Here is a 23,259-nt window from a genome sequence, read left to right as displayed (position 1 = left end):
TGCCAGACTTTGTGAAAGACCATCCTTGAATAAGAAAAATGATTTCATAAATATTATTTCGCATCTTGAACAAAGTACAAATGCATCACATATCGCTTGCAGATGTGTTACTCATACATGTGAATCTTAAGTGCAATGATAGGCAGTGCAAAAAAATACCTCTTGCCCTTCACCATGTTTATATAACAGCTCTACAACAGCACTTGAACTTTTCACGTATGTAAAACAATGTCAATATTAAACACTTTGGGACCACTGCATGTAGAAATATAAAATGACATATCATACTTATACCGATATTGCAATCTCCTTATTAAATATTCGGATGCACGCACATGCTGTCCAGTGTTGTGTTCTTGTGGCAACAACTGTTTCACTTTCTCCTGAATGGAAATCAAGAATGTATGAGCATCTCATAATAAATGTTCTCAGTGTAGCTTATGAAACTTTGTGTTTTTTGTATATGAGGGAAGCCTACAGTATGAAGGCACAGGGATTGTTTTATTACGAAAGCTGTTATAGGATTGTTCGAGCTGCTGTAGCCCTGCATGCTACATGAAATCTACACAACTTCATCTGGAAGACATTGATTACTTTGTAATTAAATTTATTGTCACTTAGTTCATTGAATTGAATTACGCTATAGATGGCAGCCATTGCAGTGAATTTTGGCAGATGACCGAATAAAATTAAATCCAATGGCCGCTATGTGCCAACCATGGCAGGTAGCAGCTATAATTACTTTGAGACACATACTTCATTACACATTATTCATTTTAATTCAGTTAAGTGGCAGGTGGCAAAGTGGAGAGACGTAAATCTTGTTCGACATTTTAGGGGAGAGAAGGGATAGAGAAAGTGTTAGAGCGACAAGCGGGAATGGGTGGGAAGGGTGCCCAAATGGGTAAACCAGAGCAATAGTAGCTTTCATTGATTATGCGCTGAGCCCGTAAGCTTAGCTGTACAATTTTTTGATGTTCATCAATAAAAATTTTGTAGTGTAATCACTTTTAAGATATATCTCATTAATCTGCATGCTCATTTTAGGCTGAGCGAACGTTCTGGCGTCACACTGCAGCTCTAGCTCTGAGCTTCTCTTGTTTATCTTGTTAAGGCGTTCGATATGTGTCCAGCATCAGACCGCGTGGAAGTTCTCTCGTCACGCAAAGTATTGCTCCCACCATATATGAGCATCTCCATATAGTTGTCGGTCTAGCGTACCCATTCTCTTAAGTACACCAGTGCGATGCGGTGCAGCCATCTTACCATCTCGGTTTTCTCGTTTCTAGGGCCGTGCGATCCATATGGCTCGGGCGTGTCTCGCCCGCTCTGTCGTCAGATTGCGGTGAAGCTCGGCTCGGGGGGCTCCGTATAACGTCTCTCGCCGTAAAACATTCCGCTATCGTGTTTTTTTTTTCAGTATGACTTAATTGGCTGCATAAGACGCGCGTACCCCTCAATTAATTCCCAACTGTTGTCTGCTTGTGTCTGATTACTCAGTGCTGCATATTTACAATTAGGAAAATAATGGGCTCGTAATGCATTGTGCTTAATTCATGATAAGCATATTCCGGCACATACAGGAATAATAAGCACTCTATGAACTGACTAAAACCATTACGCAGTGGAATAAAACTAGAATGGGTGATTAAATGATCTTACTTTGTTCATTTGTACTGGGCGTTTTGCACAATCCACGGGGTTTTAGTCTGTGCGCTGTAGCGCTCCATCCACCCCTCTGCAGCGTCGAACACATTCATTCGCAAAACCTTTACGTCCGTAGTAGACGCGTGCGGTGTCCTCTTCGCACTCCAGGCTGCCGGTGTGCAGGGCGGAAGCCCGAGGGGTTAACATACAGTATTGTGCGTTTTTATCGTGAAGACTCAAAAATTTCCCCGCCTCAACCGCTGGCTCATTTGCGATGAAACTGCACACAGAGCTTGCATATCATGGTAAATTTTGTATCGTAGCAAGTTTAACAACGGTACTTACTTAGTTGAGCCGTGCGTGATGCGAAAACGTAATCGTCTACGTAGACATCGGCGAACCAAAACCCGCAGACGACGTTTTTTTTTCGCTGAAGGGCGGCAGTGGCGCCATCTGTTTTCGGCAGTGGAAAGCGTCACTACCAGGCCGCCGAGGCGAGCGTTGCAAACAATATTCTTTGAAAGGTAAAGCCTCGTTAAATCAGTTGTTCTGATATTTTTTTCCGCGCAGTTAGCCGAAAATGTTGTAAGCGCTTCAGTTGAAGCAGACAAAACGGCCGGAACGACATATTCAAAGGGCCCGGGCTTGCAACGCTCGCTTCGGCGGCTTTGACGGGACGCTTTCCACTGCCGAAAACAGATGGCGCACTGCCGCCATTCAGCGAAAAAAAAATGTCTGCGGGTTTTGGTTCGCCGACCTCTACGTAGACGATTACGTCTTCACATCATGCACGGCTCAACTAAGTAAGTACCGTTGTCAAACTTGCTACGATACAAAAGTTACCATGATATGCAACCTCTGTGTGCAGCTTCATCGCAAATGAGCCAGCGGTTGAGACGGGGAAACTTTTGGAAGTCTTCACGATAAAAACGCACAATACTGTATATGGATCTAGACGCGCAGCCGTCTTCTACGCAGCCCTGTAGTGGATGTATTGGGCAGCATCACGCCGGCACCCGAAATCCCGGATAATGTGGTGCAGGGAGTAGAGGCATCAAGGGCCTCCGAGTACTCCATATATATGTGTGACACACACGTTGCCAAGAGCAGCACGTAGATGTCTCTATGTACAGTAGTCAGCAGAGAATGACACTTCGACAAGCTGCTTCTCGCACTCTCTGGGATCGAAAATGGGCGAAAAACACCAAAGGAATGCGAAGTGCGTTGACGAATTCAGTGGTCATTTCAGACTTCCGGGTCTCGTATATGTTGACGATCTCGTTTATGTGTATATTCGTGTATGTCTCCTCTGTACGCGAGCCAGCCCAGCTTTGTTGTCTGCATTACAGCAACGTTGGTAGGGGCTGGTTGGGACGAGTATGGCACAAAAATCAACGAAGCACACAAGGCCGAAGAAAACAAAACGAAAAGCGTGTTTTCTCGGACACCACCGCAGGTATTTCTCGGACCGCGGGCTGCGCGACCACGTGGATGTATTTGGCCGCTGGCGTCGTCTGCTGGAGCGCTTCGCCGCGTCGTCTGCAACGGAAGTGACGTATACAGTAGAGTGAGCCAATGAGCAGTGGCCTGACTGGGTTTGCGCTGAAAAAGAAACACGCGTCCCGCGTTGAGGACTACCACCCAGGAAAGGGAGCGGTGAAACTCTCCACTCTCCTGTAAAACCCGTCCGAGTGCATCCAATAAAGTTTTACCAACACCAATGTGCTGCCGGCTGTGAGAATCCGGTGGCGTCCGTGTCTTTTACCGAGGCGTGCATCTGCGCTCATTAACTGTTTTCTATGGATATGCAGTGGAAGCTATGAGCGCGAGACGTCGCCTTTCACAAACGCACTCTTTGCACGCAATCGCAAGCCACAGACGACGGCCTGTTACCTTGTGGTATAGTGAACTGTAATTCTGGCCTAGTGGCGCGAACGGAGGCGCGAGGCAGCGGAGCGGCTGAAGCAAAACGCCTCTCCTCGCCGCAAGGGGCGCTACCGCGCCTTTTACTAGCTCCGCGCCTCTGCCGCCGTGCTGGCCGGGCAGTAGGAACGGCTCAACACTTGCTTATTCGCGCCTCACTGCTGGTGTTCTAGGTCCCGATTCAGCATTTGTTGACAAGCTTCATTTATTTTTGTCGCACCTGAGTGCACGGTAAAACCAGACTAATAGAATGCTAGGCTTTTATGAGCAAGCCGACAGCTACATGACTGCGTGTGACACAGTTTAGCGTGTTAATTGTCACTGTTGATGTACCTAACAGAATGTGCAGGTTTCAGTTACCTGATGACAAGTAGAGTGAACCAGGATCTGGCTGGGCATCTTGTCAGAACTGTGCGCCAGTCTTCGTTCTGGCTGCAATACCCATACCCAGCGCCTGAGCAGACGTGTGGTGAACATAAATATGCCGCGGATAAGCCGCGGTGCTGCCAGCGCGGAACGTAGCCGACCGTAGTCGACCGTAGCCAGCGGGCCACCGAGAGAGGGCCGGCGCAAAAAGAAAGAATAAAACTAGTTGGCACCGAGACTCCAAGCCCCACGCCTCGTCTCTGCTTTCCTCGCGCGTGCCGCACACGTTTTTCGGCCGCGTGCCGCAAGGCGTGTGCAATGTCGACATTTGTAAAGTGTTAGTAACTAGATTTTCGAAGAATGAGCTGAGCGGCGTGCAGGACTTTGGGGGTGGCCGATTCGAGGTCACTTTCAAGTCCAAGCCTGCCGTTCAACGATTTCTGTCGGACCCTGTAATCGAGGTGCGAGGCACCGCGGTGCGCTTTGCGTACCGCGGGACGCTGAGCACCGTCGTTCGAGTGTTTGGTTTTCCAGTGGACATCGACGTCGCCGAGCTGCGCGGAGCCCTGGAGCAGTATGGACCCGTGGAGAGCATCGCCCTCGAATACGTGCCTGGTTTTGATGGTGTGCCGAGTGGAACCAGGCGCGTGCGGATGGAAATGAAGTCCGCGCTGCCCAATTTCCTGCAGGTGGCCGAGTTCACGGTGCAGTGCGAGTACGAGGGTGTCGCACGTGTCTGCCGGCGCTGTGGTTCTCGCGACCACGTGCGGGCGGCGTGCGACGTGCCTTTGTGCGCGCGCTGCGGCGTGTTCGGCCACGCCACGTGCGAGCTGCCTTGTCCCCAGTGCGGCGGCGACCACGCTGTCGCGAAATGCGCGACGCGCACCTTCGCGTCTGTTGCGAAGCGCGCGATGGTTGCCGCTGCAGCTGCCGCTGCATCGCAGGTTCCTGTCGCGCCAGAAAAGACTTCGGACCCTGTTCCCGCCACCGAGGATGCTGTCTCCAGCGGCCCAGCAGCTGCAGAGAACAGCCAGGATGATATCGAGGAGCCGACCGGCCTGCCTGAGCCAGCCGGCCTGCCGGGGCAGCACGGGGACGAGGAGAACGAGCCAACGACCCCGCCGGGCGAGGAGGAGGGCTTCACCGTCGTGGCGCGGAGGAAGCGACGACGAGGAGGACGGGGAACCAGTCCGGCCGGCGGGACCGCCGCGCCATCTGAGGGCAGCTCCGCGCACTGTGGTGCGCCCGCGAAACTCAAACGGCGCGCCCCGCAGCGCGTCTCTTCTCTCACAGGGGACGATTCCGGGCAGTCCGAGGGCGAGGCGAGCCGTTGGTGCGAGTCCTGCAGTGCCATCACCAACTGCGACTGCAGCATCCTGAGCGACAACACGTACAGCTCGGACTCGGATGAAGACGGGGATAGCGGGGCAGCCGCCCCGCGACCGTAACCGCCTTCGTGGCGCGTTGCGGCCCTTGTCCGGGTAGGACCTTCGCCCCAAAACAAAAAACTCTCCCCCCCATTTATGGAGGGGGAGGGGGCCTTGCCGGGGGTGTCGGATGAATGATGATGAGTTGATGGGTTATGTGTGACCCTGGGACGAGGCACTGTACTGTGCCAACTCCCCTTCTCATCTGACAACGGCAATAATTGGTGACCCGGACGCGTATTTTTGGCGCCTGGACACGAATGCGCCGCGAGAGAGAAAGCACTGAAGCGAGGAGGAGAGGACGCTGCCTGATTGGCTGCGCGATTCTCGCGGTCGGCTGTTACATACAGTGGGAAGCATCCCCTTTTCCGCCCCCTCCCGCCTTTCCTTTTCTCCACATTACCGCCCATAAAAGAAGTTTTGAGTCCGCCGCGGCTGCTTTGGACTTTTTTTATTCGAGTAGCGTGTTCCATCCGTGAATTATGGCGGCATCATCGCTGCCGTTCGAATGCGAGTTGGACAGTGACAATTGCGTCGAGAACGTGAGTTGTTTTCGTGTGGCTCTGAACACCGACGGAGACGCGTACGAGTGGCTCACCAGCTACGGTGTTGCGACGAGAACCACGTGGATCGTTGACTGGGAAGTTGCAAAGCCTAAAAGGTATGGGAGATTTTGCATTTTATTCACCCATGCACTTGATGTATTACTCGAAAGAGCGGTCGTCTATTCATAATTGTTTCGCAATGTGAGGCCACCTGTGAAAAAAGTACATAGGCGCACGGCGCTGAAGCCGAACGTACTTTGCTTCTCGTATCACAGCTATTCACGCGCTTCAGGGTGCTGTGTGCAAGTTCTGAAGCCTGTCATGGAAAAAATATATAACTGTGGACTGTGACATTCCGATTTTTCAGCTTTTTGCTATGCTGGCTTCACCGCATGGCAGTAATGTAGTGCAGAGAATTACGCAATAATTACATTATTGTTACCAGTGTTTTTCTAATGTAAAATAGACTAAAGCGAAAAGATGAGCGTTATTCTGAGAAGTGAAATCATTTGCATTGTGACAGATTCCAATTATCAGTTTTGTAAGGCTGGCTTCACCGCACGGAAGCAATGTCTTACAGAGCACTGCACAATATTTACATTATTGTTACTAGTGTCTCTCTAATGTAAAATATTCTTAAGCAAAAATATGAGTGTCATTCTAAGAAAAATCATTTGCATTTGTTTTTTACTAGGATCGCATTCCACAAGAAGTGGAAATGCCAGCACTCCAACAGGAATAAGATTACTGGCCAAACGGCCACCAACTGCCCAGCCTTTGTGGACATCAAAATAAAAAACGTTACTAGAGACACAAGGAAGCGGGACCCATTCCTGAAGAGGGCTACGCCGTTGCGTGCCATTGTGAAGGTCAGGGATGACCATAATCATGCGCTAGACTGTGCCGATGCCTTACGTCTCCTGCGCACCACAGCTGACACTCGAGCTGTGTTCCATACCTATTTTCATGATGGCCTCACACCAGCACAGGCCATAGCTATGCACCAGCAGAAGCTAGAAGCTGAAGATGACGCTGCCGAGAAGCTTGCCAGTGGTGCCGTGAATCCAAGCGCAGGCACTGTTTATTACTGGTACCGGCTGTGGCGGGATCATCATTACGGCAGCGCAGTGGACCCTGTCAGCAAACTTTCAGAGAAAGCGCCATGCTATCTTGACAAGGGTAAGCTGCAATATACCTGAGCAGTGTAGTTTCTTTTCTTTGAAATTCCTGCGACTTTTTGAAAAGACTGAACTGCAAAGGTTTTTTGGGTGTTTAACTGTTTGCATTTGCACATATCTGTGTGATTATTTTTATTTTTGTGGTCTAGGTATTTCATAAATATTTACCTTTTGCTTCACCAGAATTATCACCAAATGTTGTAGCACATCATGCTGCCAACAGAGGTAACCTCTCGGCTAGCAGTAGTTTTTCTTTCCCCTTAGAGGGACCACCTGAGGCTTTAGAGTATATTCATTCAAGCCACAGTAGCCCCCTTTTCGGTGAAAATAGAGCAGGATGAAAAGCCATATGCATGTCTAAATCAGCTTACAGCAACCTTCTCTGGTCTGCATTGCTAAAGCTGTGTGGTTTACAACAAAAATCCCATCCATGATGAATACTTCCTGCATTGTGAAACAGTGAGTATGCTACAGTGTCTACTTTTCATTATCTGTAATATCGAGATTTAATATCCATACATGCCAACATTACTCTGCCCAGTGATACATTTGCCTCACCCTAAGCCCGAAGCATAGCATTACAGACATGGGCATGCAGGTGCAACCTACTTGGACCCCATCGGCAGCATGTGCTTGTCTTTCCTCGTGCGTTCTGTCATGTTACGTTACGCAGTTATCCTACATCCAAAAAATAATTACGCTGTCAGTAATTTCTCGATACAGTTTACAACATTAAAAGAATTACTAGAACAGTATTCTCCTATGCTTTCCTGGACTTTATTGATCGTTTCTTGTGTACATATTAATGAACAAATCATTTCCCTTCCCTTGCTTGCTAAAAAGCATAAAGAAGGTATCTAGTTTGGCACCCTTGATGCCATAAACAGGCATAAAAAGGTTCAACATGCGAAGTGCACGCTAGCAGAGGTACACTTAATAGTAATAGTGCCATAGCTCGGTTGGTCGAGCACCATCTGCAACACGTGGAGGTCTTTGATTCAGATTCCATTGGAGGCATGTAGCTGCCTTTTCTCCTACGTTGCGTTGCGTTGAATTATCTAACATCTAACAAATGATTCTGCTGCTCCTAATCTGATGAATAAGAACATGAAACTTATCTTTTGAAATTTCCGATTTGCTTTGACTGCTGGCAACTTTTAAATGTATATCTTAACAGGCCCCTTATTTACCATTGCTTCTCTGCTTAATGCCGCTATAAGTAGGAGTCCTATATTGCCTTTTGCAGGGGCCGATGTGAGAACCACAAGGTCAGAGGATGGTACCTGCTGGGCAGTTCTTGTGGTGACGCAGGTCATGAAAAGGACGCAAGGACTGAGTGCTGCTAAGGAGATAATATTTGTAGACTCTACAGCCTCATGTGATGAGTCACAAAGCAGTCTTACGGTGGTACTTACAGCAACTGCAGTTGGCGCAATGCCTCTTGCTGTACTACTACATAGTTCTCAGAGCAGCGAGAGCTACAAAGCTGCATTTGGTCTGCTGAAGCTGAGCTACCCAACCTGCTTTGGTGGCACTCATGTAAGTAAAGAATAATACTCAGGACATTCATGAGCTAACAAATTATAATTACAGCAGTGGATATAAACAAGAGTGGCCCATCACATGCATTTTGTTTACGCCTTCTGTTGTATTCACATAGGGGCATCTTTGGTAAAAGGGTGGGGGGGGGGGCAGAATGACATTTGCATGCTTTTGTTCCCATTGGCCACATGTTAAAGCTGTCATTTGCCCATGTGCATAATTAATAGAATAAATCATAAAATAATGTTACTTCAGATGGCACAACAAAAGTTAAAGCATCAAGGTCATGTCCATATCAATAGAGTGCTATGTTAAGGTTCAAGAATAAAAATATTGATATTTATTCATTATCATTTCTACTGCGATATTTGGCCGCTTGATTTATGGCTCGATAGGAGAGGATAAAAGCACAAACATTAGTGTCTCTTAGTTGTCATTGTTGCTCAGTTTCAAAAATGCCGATTCATTACACCATTCAAAGCCCAACTACTTGTCAGTGTTTTTGCCGCACATAAGATGAATGGCTGTTTGCTCCCCAGTCAAGGACAAAAGGAATGGTGTCTTAAGCATAAGCTATGACCACTAAACGTCTTGCTCTTTCTGCTGGCATAATGAAATATTAGCACCACATTTTCATGCCACCTTTTTAAAAGCTTCATCAATAAAAAATGCATAAGAAATCTTACTTTTCCAGTTTACCGCTGTGCTAATATTTTAGGCATATAGTTTAATAAAATCTTGAGAAGGGGCATCTGGGCAGTCAAATTCAATTTTTACAGAAAGTCTCTGTGTCCTTTGCACCTCAAACTTTGCAACACAAAAGCCTCAAATGAAAAGCAATGTAGAGTCTTCATACCATTTAGAATGAATAATAAAGTTGTTTACTTACAGCAACAAAGGTGCAAAATATTGCTTCTTATATTCTGCAGGCACCGCAAGCATTTATGACGGATAATTCGGCAGCTGAGAAAGCTGCTTTGCAAGCAACATGGCCTCAAGGCAAGCAGCTCCTTTGCCACTTTCATGTGGCCCAAGCCGAGTGGCGCTGGCTACATGCATCACGCGACACCAGCAGGGATGACAAGCGAGATTTGATGACTACATTTCAGAAGGTGAACGCAAATGAAGCATGCATTACTTTTAGTTTTGTCAATTTCTTCTAGAAAATAATTGGTCAGTGATGAGTGATGCAAAATGCCGGCTGTTTGAATTCTTACAATAAAATAACATGAACTATGTCAGACATATAATGTCCAGTAACGAGTATTAAAGGAATGTGCATGAATGGCTCAGAGAACCAGTGAAGGTACTTCGGTGGGTGCCTTCAAAGCAACACATGACTGCATCATGGGAGCTTCAAAGAGCACATGTTCGTGCCAATGATCCCTCTGAAACAGTATGAAATAGTTGCACATTTTATCTGCAACACTGTAGGGTGTTAGGCTTCTGGAACACTAACACATGGCAAGTTTTTCTTTCCCTTCTACACAGATTTTTTTTAAAAACCCAGAAAAAAAACATTTCTGTGGTCTGTGCAAGTGGATTGCAACGTAATATAAACATGATGTCAATCACAGAGTGAAGTTAAAAGAATTCGACTCATACTTTTTTGGTTTGCTAAGGCATAGAGAGATGGTGGAATTGTAGAATTGATGGCTATAAACTCTGAAGGCAAGGCAAGTTCATAAATTTCTGGCATTAGCATTGTGGTTCATGATATCAAAGATGAAATTAAGCACGCTATTGTGCTGAAATCAGTGACAGATCTGCAGCAGAAGTAGTATAGCATCATTTCATGGCATGGGGGCAGGGTTTAAAAGCATAAGAACGAAGCAGATTTTCTAGGGCACTGGGCCGTTGTCTCATTTCTTTGTGCCCCTAGAGGAAAATCATTTCATTAAATTAAATGAGCATGCTCTCGCAATCATGTGCGCCTGAATGATTGTGACTGCCGTGAAAACATGCTGTAGATGTAGCGAATATTGTGGATTTTTTTTTCATGCACCAAAGGAACGGTACCAAAGAACCCCATTTTCTTAGCCACGTGCCCTTCTTGCACATATCACTATGATGTGAAATTATTATAAAGTATTTTCAGTTGTTACCACTGCTCTCTGTTCATACTTCACTGAGGAGGGTTACAACTGTCAGCAGCTACCATACCAACAAACAAACCTAGCTGCCACAATGCAATTTTATAATAGAGGAAACTGGTATACTATATCCAAGTAATGAAACAGTTGCACTGAAGTGATGATGGCTTCCATGTCATAGTTGCATAAACAAGTTTTAAATTTCTACTTTACAAGGGTAATCCATCAAATCCCTACTACATTTGGGATAGGCAGAGCTCGTAAACAATGGCAGTGCGGTAACAAATGGATTATTTGAGCACAGTACCACATAAACTAAAATATGTAACAAGAAGGTAGCAAACATTCTGCGACTTTTTCATCATCCTGCCAAAAGTTTGGGCTGGGATGTCCGGCCTATAATTAAGGCTGACTTGTCAAGCATTCAAGCATTGTGTTCTGTTATGTAGTCATAAAATAATGATTATCTGCACTCATTACAAATGCAAGCTTGCATGCCTATTTAGTTCACCGTCACAGCTTACAAGAAGCATTGCGGAGAGGAGGGAAAAGAATGCATAAAATTGGTCAAATGTCACAAAGACGCAGAGATGAGAAGAAAAATGTAAATCGTGGTACTGGATGTCCTGAAGTGACACATGGACTACAAGGGGCACTGCAGTGGAGGCCTCCACGTTATTTCATACCGCCTGAGAGTTCTTTGATATGCACTGACATCATATAGTACATGGGTATTTTTGTATTTCACTTCCATTGAGAGAGAGGGAGAGAAGGAAACGCAGGGAGGTTAACCAGATGTGAGTCTCCAGTTTGCTACCCTACACTGGGGATGGGGGATAGCGGTTAGAAGGATGACAGAGAGGAAAACGCACAAAAAAAAGGAACATGCACATATGGAGACACACACACACTAGGCGTTCCAGTTAGTCTTCCACACAGGCCGGTAGATTGTAAGAAGCGCAAAAGCGCTTGCACGGCCTTCTTCTGCGACGGTAGGTCCTTTCGATGTTGTAGAATTCTTTTTTCGGATAGCGGTTGGTCGTCCAGTTGGTCAAGTTCGTGGCTAAGGCATGCCCTCTGTGGACTGTACTGCGGGCAGGAGCACAATATATGGCCAATTGATTCTTCATGGCCGCAGTGGTCACAGGTTGGGGTGTCGGTCATCCCTATGCGGAAGGCACTGCGGCTATGATCAAGCCTGCAAGCTTACGTTTGACAGCCAAAGCCACTGGGTTGGCAAGAGAAGAGGCAAGTCAAAAACACCGAGTATAATACAAACCGTGCTGCAAGTAGAATTAAATGAAATCAATAACTACATGCTCTTTGAACTACCAGAGCAATAAAATCGGACGCAACACATTGAACACAACACCCATCTTAAATTCAGTGCATACTGAAATGAATAATAGCTAGTGTGTTTGGAGATAGTGGCTAATGTGCCTGGCAAGCAGTTCCAAGTACGGAATGTCTCTGACAGAAATAACTGTATACGTGTTATTAATTGAAGAGGTACATCAAGTTTGTGAGGATGATGAACATTACATGAATGCAAGTGCCATGAGCGATCAGTGGTACCTTTAGGTGCTTTTAATAGAGTGAGAAATCTTCTGAAAAGATTGATATTAAGAAAAACGTGAGAAAAACGTACATAGTGACATACAATGTTTAGAGTTTGTTGCATATTTGTAATGTTTCTGCTATGCTGCTAATTACACACATTAAAGTAATTGATTCTGTGTGTTCACTCCAGCTTTAGTGAGTGAAAATCTGCTTGCGTAACTTTTAGAAAGAGGATTCTAAACAGGGTTGGACGCAGTATATACTATAGCTGTCATTGTTTTGAGTGATGTTGATGTGAGCAATTGTGTCGTTAATAGCGAGCATATGGTGCTATGTTATGTAGTTAACATAAGTTTTCCAGAAAAGGTTATTAGTAGCATAGGTATTAAAGTATTTACATTCTAAAATGGGGCCATGCAGGCTATTGTTAATATAAAATTGTCACGCGGTGGTGGCAAGGAGAAAGGTGAAAGAAAGCTTTGGCGGAAAACTGTTGATTAGGCAAACTTGTGCCCACAAATAAATAATGAATCAATAGCTATAATGGCAACAAGTGTGTTTAATATGGATTGAAAATACCTGCTGTTCTCAGTCGTGTGCAGTTTGAAGGTAACAGTGAGGTTTGGATGTAAAGCGCCAAAAACACCCACACAATCTTAGACATTGTAAAAAATGCAACATACGATCATTAACATATCAGATAGTTAAGTCACATCTCCTATAGCATAAAAGGGGGCAAACAAACTCAGAATATGAGAATGGAAACACCACTTTGGTGAAATATTTGGGACAAGGTGATAGTTCATAGAAAATTGTCATTGCTACGTGTTTAGCAGCCCGATATTGAGTAGCGTCAGAAATGTTAGTTACCTTGCAACATCAGAAGCATAAGTCGCAGATGACACAGAGACAGATCACTTAATATAAATTTTTATGCACAAATAGTGCCATTACAGGAGGCAAATATTGGTGTGCATTCGACATGTGTTTTATAATCTCCTTTGCAGATTATGTATGCATCAACTGCTAATGACCTGAATACTGCCATAGCGGAAATGAAGGCCAAGTCTCATAAGGGCTACGTAGCACGTGTTCTTGGCTTCCTGGAGCGCAAGGCAGAATGGGTGCTTCTGTACCGCTCTGGAATGCTCACAAGGGGCCACAACACCAATAATTTCGCTGAAGCATCCATACGGGTCCTTAAGGATGTGGTTCTGGGCAGGCATAAAGCATTTAATGTTGTCGCCCTTGTGGACCTTATCACAAGCTTATGGGAAGGTCACCTGCAGAAGAGGCTGCTGAAGCACGCTTACAACCGTGTACCAAGCCACAAGCTCCTATACGACAAACTCCTCGAAAGGATGCCTGAAAATGCTGCTGCAAGCATCCGCACCCTTGGCAGCAATCTGTTTGAAGTTCCCAGCTGCAAAGAGGATGGCAAACTCTATGAAGTGTGGCAGGATGTCGGCACTTGCACCTGCCGAGCTGGCCAGCAGGGGGCGTTCTGCAAGCACCAGGCACTTGTTCACAGCACCTATGGGGGAGGATTCCCAAATGCTCCTGTACTTAGCACTCAAGACCGCCACCAGCTCGCATGGCTTGCCCTAGGTGACAAGTGTCAAAATCCTGCCTTTTTCCGTGACTTCCGTGAGTCTGCATGGGACCAGCCAGGGAGCAGCTCAGGCGAGCCAGGCAATGAACCTGTCCAGCCACAGCCACAGCCTTTGGTGCAAGATGCTACAAGCTTGCCCCAAGACACAATGGAAGTTGAGGAGCAGCTTGCTGTTGCAGGGCCAAGTTCCAATCATCAATGCCGTGAGGTCTGGGGCACATTCTTTTTTTTGTGCATTACAATATATGAGTTTCAAGTCTGGCTGCATGGCAGTTCCCTAAAGCAGTTTGCAAGGTTCTCATTTAAGAGGAGCTGAAACCTCTCTCTGTCCTGCTCAAAACTGTAACTGGACTCGCAGTAACCAACCCTCTCACTATGCTACTACACCGATTTCAGCAATGAACAGAGCTTTCAAAGGCAGCATTGGTCACAGAGTACAAGTGTAATGTGAAACTTTCTTCGTAACCAGAGTGCATAGCTGTTTTAGTATTTCTTGCTTCTTATTGGAAGTTTTCTGTGGTACCGTGCCTTACAGGCATGTTGAATAATTCAGCGAGTCCAAAAAACTGTTTATTTGTAAAAATGATTGACAAACAGCTTACTTCTCTGTGTTTGCGCATTAAACATTTATGTACTTGATGTATGTAATATAACTTTCATGACATGAGCATCGTTAGTAGTGCCAAGTATATGAGGATGCAGGTTTATTGCAAGATATGCTCCAGCTTATCAACCTTCCCACGCTCTCACTTGATGCAGTGCATTGATGTTCTACTTTTCCACAATCCATCATGTTGGCACCTTGCAAACTTCCACAGTGCAATTTGCTTTGTAAATTATAGTGCCCATATCGGAATAACCTAAACACATGGCCATTATAACCAAGGGCAGCTGTAAACAATAAGATGAAAGGACAAAAAGTACAGAAAAGTGAGTGGGGTGCTAGAGGTACATTGCAAAAGTCATTACAGTTGGTACTTTAGTGCCTCACTTCACAGATCTCTGAGCTATTTTGGGTTTTTCACAGGATGCTGCTGAGGTACTCAAGAACATCACAGAAGAGCTGTGGCGGCAATACAGTTTGGCTGCAGATAACCCATTTTATCTCACCCTGCTCCAAAGAGACCTGGCACTGTTGAAGAGAGCGCGCACAGAGCCTCAAGTAGTTGCGATGCATCTTGCTTCAACAGCAGCAAAAGCAAGTTCACTGAGGCGCGGCCGCATCATCAAGGTGCAACCAACTGGACTAGCAAGGCGCCGTCCAGGTGTCACACGAGGCGCAGCTAGAGTTCATGCCGGTCGGCCTTTGAAAACAGCTGGCAGCAGGAAAACAAAACGCCTTCACAGCTTGCATCTGAGTGTCAAGGATGCGGTTCCTCATGCAAAATCGCATGGAACTGGACACTGAACAAAAGGGTTCCAACAGCCACTTGAATTGGGTTTGTTGGGCTAGCTGTGGTGTAAATCACAAAGAAAACAGCACGAAATATGGGTACAAAAGAGGAACAAACACGACAGGACCAGCGCCAACTTACAACTGAATTTTATTTTGCGTAAAACTTGCCCTTTTGTAAGCCAACACGCCGTAACAACCGTGACAAAAGAGGTCCCGACAAATGGTGAACTCCAGTTCTTCGATCTTAGGATACGGTTTCTTAAGATGACTTGTGTTGGATGTATAGTCCACATTCAAAGAAAGGTTTGCTCCCTTTTTAACAGTGCTCATTCGAAGCTTGTGAAACGGCGATTGTTTCGAACTCCTTACAAGCGGCTTTGAACAAATCATGCCCCATATGACCTCGTCAAGTTTCAGCGCTCAAGTTCAGCAGTTAAAAGAAGCAGGGTACCCTTCTTGTGTGGTTTCTTCCGTGTGTGAAGCCATTCTGCAGAAGTTGAAGCAAGGTACTGAAAGCAGAGATCCGATTTCGTCGTGTGGCTGTAATACCGTACATCCACAAGGTTTTGCACAACCTTAAAGTAGCAGGCAGACATAACGTTCAGGTCACATTCTCAGCCCCGTGAAAACTTTCTAGGCTTTGCGCCATGAATAACCGAGAAAAACAACCGGCTTGTACTGTGAAACAACAAAACAAGTTCACACAGTGCAGAACTCTGGTTGTTTACCAGATTCCCTTATGCTGCGGGCTCATATACATTGGCCAAACAGGTCGATGCTTCAATGAGCGTGCCAGCGAGCACTGCCGAAACCTGCGAAATAATGAAGGAAGCTTCCCAGTGGATCCCTGCAAAGCTTGCAGGAATTGCCGTCCTGAGTTCGAGAAAACTATCTTCTTGAGGAGTGGAAAGGACAGAGTAGAGAGAGGTGATGGAAGCCTTTTATATCAGGAAAGAAGGGAGCAGATGCGTCAGCAAGCCATCCATTACGCTTAGCAACGAGGAGTTCACTTTGCTAGAAGGAATTTTGTAGGTTTGTTTTGTCGTGCACTCCCTACAGCATTGGGTGCTATTCTTTCTGACGAAGTGCCGTTGTTTGCGCAAATTCCTGTCTGCTTTTTGTGCCTTTCACGCAGACTTTGGTCTGAACCTGTTTTTGACTTTCTTCACTTTTATCCATGTTCTTGTTGGCCATCAGATATCATTCATAAGGTTGCCGGTTGACCGGCTCCAAATGTTAAAGGTTTTCGCACTCATCACGACTTTCGCCGTCTTTTTTACCTTTGACGCAGCTTTGGTCTTAAATTTTCATTCTTTTCCACATGTCCTGTTGGTCATCTGGTGTCACTCCTCATGTAGTTGTATAGTTTTCGGTTGTTAAGGGTTTGCGTAATCATGATCGTTTGATGTTCATACTTGTGCAGAGCTGTTTGTTATATTTTTCTTCACGTCCCTTGGGTTTTTCTTCCAGATGGCCATGATAAAATGTTACTTGGTTACTTATCCTGCTTCATGTATTAGATCCCTTTCAGTGATCTGTTGTACGGCGTGAGTTGGCTTCGTGACTTTGCGAATGCGTGAGTGCACGGTTGTTACGGCGTGTTGGCTTATAAAAAGGCAGGTTTTACGCGAAATAAAACTCAGTTGTCGCCTCGTCTCTGTCCTCGTCTGTTCAGCGCTGCTTTTCCAGAAAACCATGTACCAACACGCCCAACTCGCCGCATTGGCGATGGTCCCGTCATATTTGTTTCTCTTTTGTCCCCGTATTTCGCGCCGTTTTCTTTGTGAATCATGAACCAACTAGCCCAAACTAGAGGTCTCCTTGTGGTGTAAGCTTTGTCAAGAAGTTAGCCATGCCCAGAAAGCACTGTAGGTCTTGTTGGCCAGTTGGCTAAATGTTTTGCATGAAAGGTTTGACCTTTGTTGTATCTGCTTTGACTCCATCAGCAGACACCACATGGCCAAGGTAACCGATCTTCGCCATTGCTGGCTTCAAATTGCAGATTGTGGGGTTTAATGTCCCGAAGTGTCACACGGACAATAAGGGAAGCCATAGTGCAGAGCTCCGGATTAATTTGGAGCAACTGGGGTTCTTTTGTTCTCGCACATTGCACAGCACACAGGTGCTTTTGTATTTTGCCTTCATTGAAATACATCCATTTAAGCCAGCAGCCAAATGCCGAAGCCTCTGAGCCAGTGTAGCCGGTCCCTGCTAACTTCAGCTTATCTGAGTAACGCTGATCCACCATTTAAATTTGACAGCAAGGTATGAAATGTCAGCATTCAGATGTATGGATGTTTATGGATGTTTGCCTCATTCAGATTTCATGGGTCAAGGTAGATCTGAACACAACCATCTTTTTTTATTCAGAATTGCCAATGGGCTGGTTCAGCAACTTGTGTGAACACTTGTTTTTTTCCTTGGGTTTGCATTTCTTGATTTAACTCACCATTCATGTCTGATGAGAATCCATATGGCACCAAAATGAATATTCCGAACTTTTGTCCAGTGCTACTGTGTACTCTTCATGCAGAAGACCTGTCCCTTCAACATGTACATCGCTGTAATGCTCAATTATGCTTGCCAACTCTTCATTTCTGGCTTTCAAATCAGCTGACCTGCAGTGAAGTTTGTCGAGGTGTGGGATGAACTTCAGTCTCTGGGAGTCACATTACCCAAAAGTTACTGCACTTGGCAGACTAACAACAAAGAATTCAGTCTTGATGCACCCGGTGAAATCCACTAGAAAGAACTCTCCCTGCAATCGTTCTACTGCATCAGTTCAAGTAATTGCACTGTCATTAAGGCTAATTAGCACTGGCAGGTAGGACTGCTTTTGAATCTCATCAGAAGAAAGGAGGCTGACGTCTGATTATTTTTCCAGTTCCAAAGTGGCACCACGTGCATTCATTTTGGTTTGCTGCCATAACAAGTGACGGAGAGTACAAACTGAATGCATCTAACGAAGGGGGGTGCACCTTTGAACAATGTTCACACCATATGCAAATGTTCAAGGGCTAGCAACATGATGCAGTTGAAAAGGGGTTTAATGGCCCTGAAAGAACCAGGCACTGAACGGTGTTCTTCTGGCCGTCGGCGGTTGTTCTAGAGCCAGCCAGTAGCGCATGCTCAGCGATAGCACTGCCACTACCGCGTTGACAAATTTTCGTTGTTACACAGTGTAACAGCTGGGTGTACCACACGTGTTGCATTGGTCTTTGAAAGCTGGCACTGATGTGGGCCTCTGTCGATGAGGACACTTTCAAACGGTTGGCAGCAAGCAAGCACACATTCGGAGTTTTCGCCTAGCATGAGGTCAGAAGCTTTTGGTCGGTTACAATGTGGTGCGAGATCCTCCGACCTGGGTGCTTGCATTTCTTTGACGTACAACATAGTTGTGCTCCCATGCAGTGGCTGATTGCTTTCCATAGGACAAGTGTCTTTTCATGCAAAAAAACATTCGCAGAGTGCGGTGTCACCGATTCCATGCCTACACGGTTCGTAATCATCTTGTTGTGCATAGTGCTGATTTGACCCTCTTGTACGTTAACAGCTTGCACGAATCTGTCAAAAGCTTGGCTTGTCATTACTTCATGTGGTGCAATACTTCGATGCATATGTTGTACTGCAGTCCCTTGTGAAATGCTGATCGAAGCGATTCAGGACGTCTTAGATTTTTTGTTGCGGCACAGAAGTGTGAAGGTCTCATACTTTTGTTGGAGTTCCAGCTGTCTAACTAGTAACAGCAGAGCTATCTGGCTCCGAGTTTTATCTTTGTTCTTGTACCCTGTCACTCGCTTGTAGATGCTGTACCTTTGTTTCGAAAATCCACCACTGCTGAAGCTTGACCAAAATAACTGAACTGGTGACAGATGCACCACCATTGCACAAGGTAACCAGAAAAGTTTTTACTGTTCTTGACATCTCGCTACAAAAATGAGCACTGATATGGAAATAACTGACTCGTGTGCTGAAAATGTGCCTGGGGTGCATGCAGAAACACAGACCGTGGCTAATACAACCGAATATGAAACCATTGCAGTGACGGAAGAGAAACGACAGAGGCTGCTGTACTCATTGCTTGTTGGCATGTGACGGTGTGTGGAATACTCACTTTCTCAACCTGAATGCCTTTCCAATGCAGTGGGGGCAAAATCTTGCAGTTTACCCAGAAATCCGGAAATGTATGGCAAAGTGACATGAGAAGTTGTCTTTTTCTATGGGCACATTTAGTATTGCGTCATCCAACATGTGTCCAGTGAGTGGGATGCGCAATGAAGAAGCATACCTCCCAAGCTGAATTTTTGAACCCAGAGCCTGGCAGTACATTTAATCAGAGCATTATTCCCAAACACTTGACATTCTGTGCCTTGATTTACCTGCTCACCGCTGTATCTTAAAAGGAAGTCAAAGAATGGATGACCCCAAATAAGCTGTTTTGTCAGCTCCATTTCCCTTTGCCACTGCTCAAGCTATGGCTGCAGCGGGGATGCAACATGCATGCATCTGGCACAGCCAATGTTCCCATTTCTTACTGCACATAAGTCATTTATTTCCTAATCAGTGTTAACTTTTTCATGCGGCGTCAAGAACGGCACAAATTGTTTTGGCTACTTCATACAAAATATTCTCACGGATTCTGTTCATCCTTTCTACCACGCCCATCGCCACGTCTTACGTTTCATCGCCACTGTATTTTACAACCTTTGTCCGTAAAGTTTCGAGACTCGTTTATTTTCTCTATAAATGATTCCTCAAAACAAATGTTGATGCGTATGTGTAGCGCCATCTTTTTGGGCTAACCTGAGCTATTTATGTTAGTTGCTGTGGCGGCCACTAGATGGCACTACATGTAGAAAAATACGTTGTCGCTAGTCTGTGCATTCTACTGTGAGTGAATGTGGAGAGATGGACGTCCACCTCGAACAGCATTTAAACATAAAATTCTGTGTGAAGCTTGGCAAGACAGCCACACAGACGTATGAGCTCCTTCGTGACGCTTACGGCAACGAGAGATTATCGCGGGCACAAGTTTTCGAGTGGCACAAGAGGTTTGTTTTGGGGAGAACATCGGTGGAAGATGACACAAGGCAGGGGTGCCCTTCAACCTCATGGAATGTAAACAACGTGGCTCGGATCAGGGAAATCGTACAGGAAGACTGCATCATTACAGTCCGCATGCTGTCAGATGCTCTCGACATTAGTAAGACAACATGACACCAAATTTTGGTGAGAACTTGGGGAAACGAAAGCTGAATGCCAGACTTGTGCCACACTCCCTCACACAGGACTACGTAGACGAACACGCGGGCATCAGTGAGCGCTGATTTATTCTCCGAGGTAGAGAAAGATGCTGCATTCGTCGAGAGCATCACTGCAGAAGATGAAACATGGTGTTTTCAAAACGATCCTCAAACAAAAAGGCAGAGCGCCGAATGACAGTCCAGAAGCTCTCCGGCGTCGAGGAAGGTGCGGCGACAGAAGACCAAAACAAAGACGATGCTGATAGTTTAGAAGACCAAAACGACGATGCTGACAGTTTTTTTTCAATGCCAGAAATGTCATACACCATGAGTTCGTCCCACAAGGGCGGACGGTGAATCAGGAGTTTGAAATCCGCGTGCTCCAACACATGCGTGATGCACTGCGACACCGTCACCCTGACTTATGGGCATCTGGACAATGAAGCCTTCTCCACGATAACGCAAGGCCGCACACTGCTCTCAGCGTGACAATTTCTCAGCAAGCACAGCATTACTGTACTTCCCCATCCACCATACTCGCCTGACCTCTTCCCATATGATTTTTTCCTGTTTCCTCGTGTGAAGAGAGCCCTAAAAGGTCGCTGGATGGGGAGCGTGGAGGCCATTCGACACGCGACGACAAAGGAGCTGACAGCCCTGCCAAAAGAAGCGTTTTCCAACTGCTTCCAAGATCTCAAGAAGCGTTGGAAGCTCTGTATAGACTGCAAGAGAGATTATGTCGAAGAGGTGCTGCACAAATGATTTCAATGTTAAATGCATTTTTTTTAATCACTCAGTTTCGGGACTTTACGGACAAAGGTTGTAGTTCGCAGAATCGGGACGATCGCTCGGGAGCCCTGGGTAGTGTCATGGACTAGACGACAAAGTGGGCAGTGGCGCAGCACGGAGCACTCGCGCTAGGCCCACCGCCATTAAATCATTCCATCGCCATCTTTCATGTAGTCCTGTTTTCATTGGCTTGCCGTCACGTAACAATATGCTCACTGCTGGCAGAGAGACTTTTGACACCAAGTTGTTTATCGGTTGTACATGGGTTGCATACAGAGTTGTAATGTTGGCCTGCATTAACATATACACACAAAGTGCATCACAGAGCAGCCACCTTGGTTTATTACTGGACAGAGTTTTCCCTAGTGTTTGCACGTCAGCTTACTTCTGGCATTACCCTCATAGCCACATGTGGATAGCATTAGCTCCTGCTGTATGCGACAAATGAAACATCAAATAAGATGCATAGTAAGTAGGTTTTTCAAAAGCCGGCAGGAAGCATGTGTACTGCAATGTGCCCTTTGATGACCTCAACCATCCTCTGTCTGAACTGGTGTGAGCACATTTATTATGACCAGCAGTTAGCAGCTGGCTTTGGTTTGTGCAGTATGCAAGATCGTGCTTTCCAACACCATGTGCGCATCTTTGCAATGGCTTCATGTTGAGCAAGATTTGAAACCTGAAGTAACATGTAGATGTTCAACTTTTTCTTGCACCTCTCCTGTTAAGAATTTGCACGTTTTGTTGCCTAAAAATTGTTTCAACTACACATTAGCCCACTGACTTCAACTGGGTTTCGCCTCCAGAGCAAAAAAAAATGAAGGGCATGAGCAATCTCACAATGATGTTCAATACCTTTTGTTGATGTAAGTCGCCGCTTGTACATAGATACCAAATTATAAGGAAACATAAGAAAGTCACTAATAACAGTCCTCTTGTTGAAACACTGGCAAGCACCGTGAGGTTTTCCTCCCGTGTTCACTTTGTGACTATCAAGAACCATCTGACCAACCTCTCTCTACCAAGTGATAAGCATGGGTGCTCAAAGGTCGAAGCAGCCTCACCTTAACCAGAGCTCCACATTTCGCGGCACCAACTTTGCGGAACTAGCACAGCCACACTGGACAGACCTGAAGAAACGCTCGGCGCAAAATTTGGCTTCTAGCCAGAACCGAGTCTAGCGGCAGCAACGGACCACGTCTGTGAAATCAATATGCGTTCAGAATACAAATCTCAGTGGTGCGTTTCTAAGAGTACAAAAGCATGCGGAGGCTAATTTCAAGCACATTTGTGACGAAACGCCTCGTAGGTTTGAAGAAATGGCTAAAAAAGTGAACTAACCGAACTTGGTAGAGCACCGGACGCGAAATTCGTAGATCGTGGGTTTGGATCCCACCGGCGGCATGTGGCTTTTTTTCTTCTGATTTCTTATGATTACCTTACAGCGATGGAATACATTATTATTCTCTCATTGGCCAGCACCACAAATTCATTTTTAAAACAAATAGAAACACTCCCCTATGCGCCTTGGTTTCAGTGCTTGTTGCTTCCGTCATATGTCTGTCCTGTAATCGGACATTTCAAATAAAAAGTTGGCATCAGAAGACCAGCACTGCTACTAAGAAACATTGCTAAACAAATGTTAACGTGTAGCACAGCTATACCGACACCAATTTCAAAGAATAGCGTCTTCGGGAGAAGTAAACCAAACCTTCCCGAACTAGACCATCGCCTGGTCCACAGCTCCACGGACAAACGCATCTTCTGGGCGCGGCCATCTTAAAAACTAACGCTTGATCAAAAAAATAAAATCCGCCGAATTTAGTCATGTGCAACTTTGCCGAAACGCACTAAAAGCAGTCATTCATCTTGTGTAGTGTGCTATAAGAAGTTAACAATAAAACAAATTTAAAAAATTTGAAAGTAAATAATTATGTC

At 45.7% G+C, this 23,259-nt stretch overlaps 1 protein-coding gene across 1 annotated transcript; it reads left to right on the top strand.

The window, feature by feature from the left end:
- Positions 1-5,826: 5,826 nt before the first annotated feature.
- LOC144112584 (uncharacterized) lies at positions 5,827-22,985 on the top strand. The gene is made up of 6 exons (XM_077645385.1): positions 5,827-6,024; positions 6,603-7,087; positions 8,333-8,625; positions 9,558-9,740; positions 13,289-14,101; positions 14,921-22,985. Exons 1-6 carry the CDS (start codon positions 5,846-5,848, stop codon positions 15,299-15,301), a joined length of 2,334 nt encoding a protein of 777 aa, XP_077501511.1. The 5' UTR covers positions 5,827-5,845; the 3' UTR covers positions 15,302-22,985.
- Positions 22,986-23,259: the final 274 nt, after the last annotated feature.

Source organism: Amblyomma americanum, chromosome 1 (assembly GCF_052857255.1).
Source record: "Amblyomma americanum isolate KBUSLIRL-KWMA chromosome 1, ASM5285725v1, whole genome shotgun sequence".
Lineage (NCBI taxonomy): Eukaryota > Metazoa > Arthropoda > Arachnida > Ixodida > Ixodidae > Amblyomma > Amblyomma americanum.
Note: the sequence above shows the minus strand (reverse complement) of the source record. Positions and strands in the feature narration are given on the sequence as shown.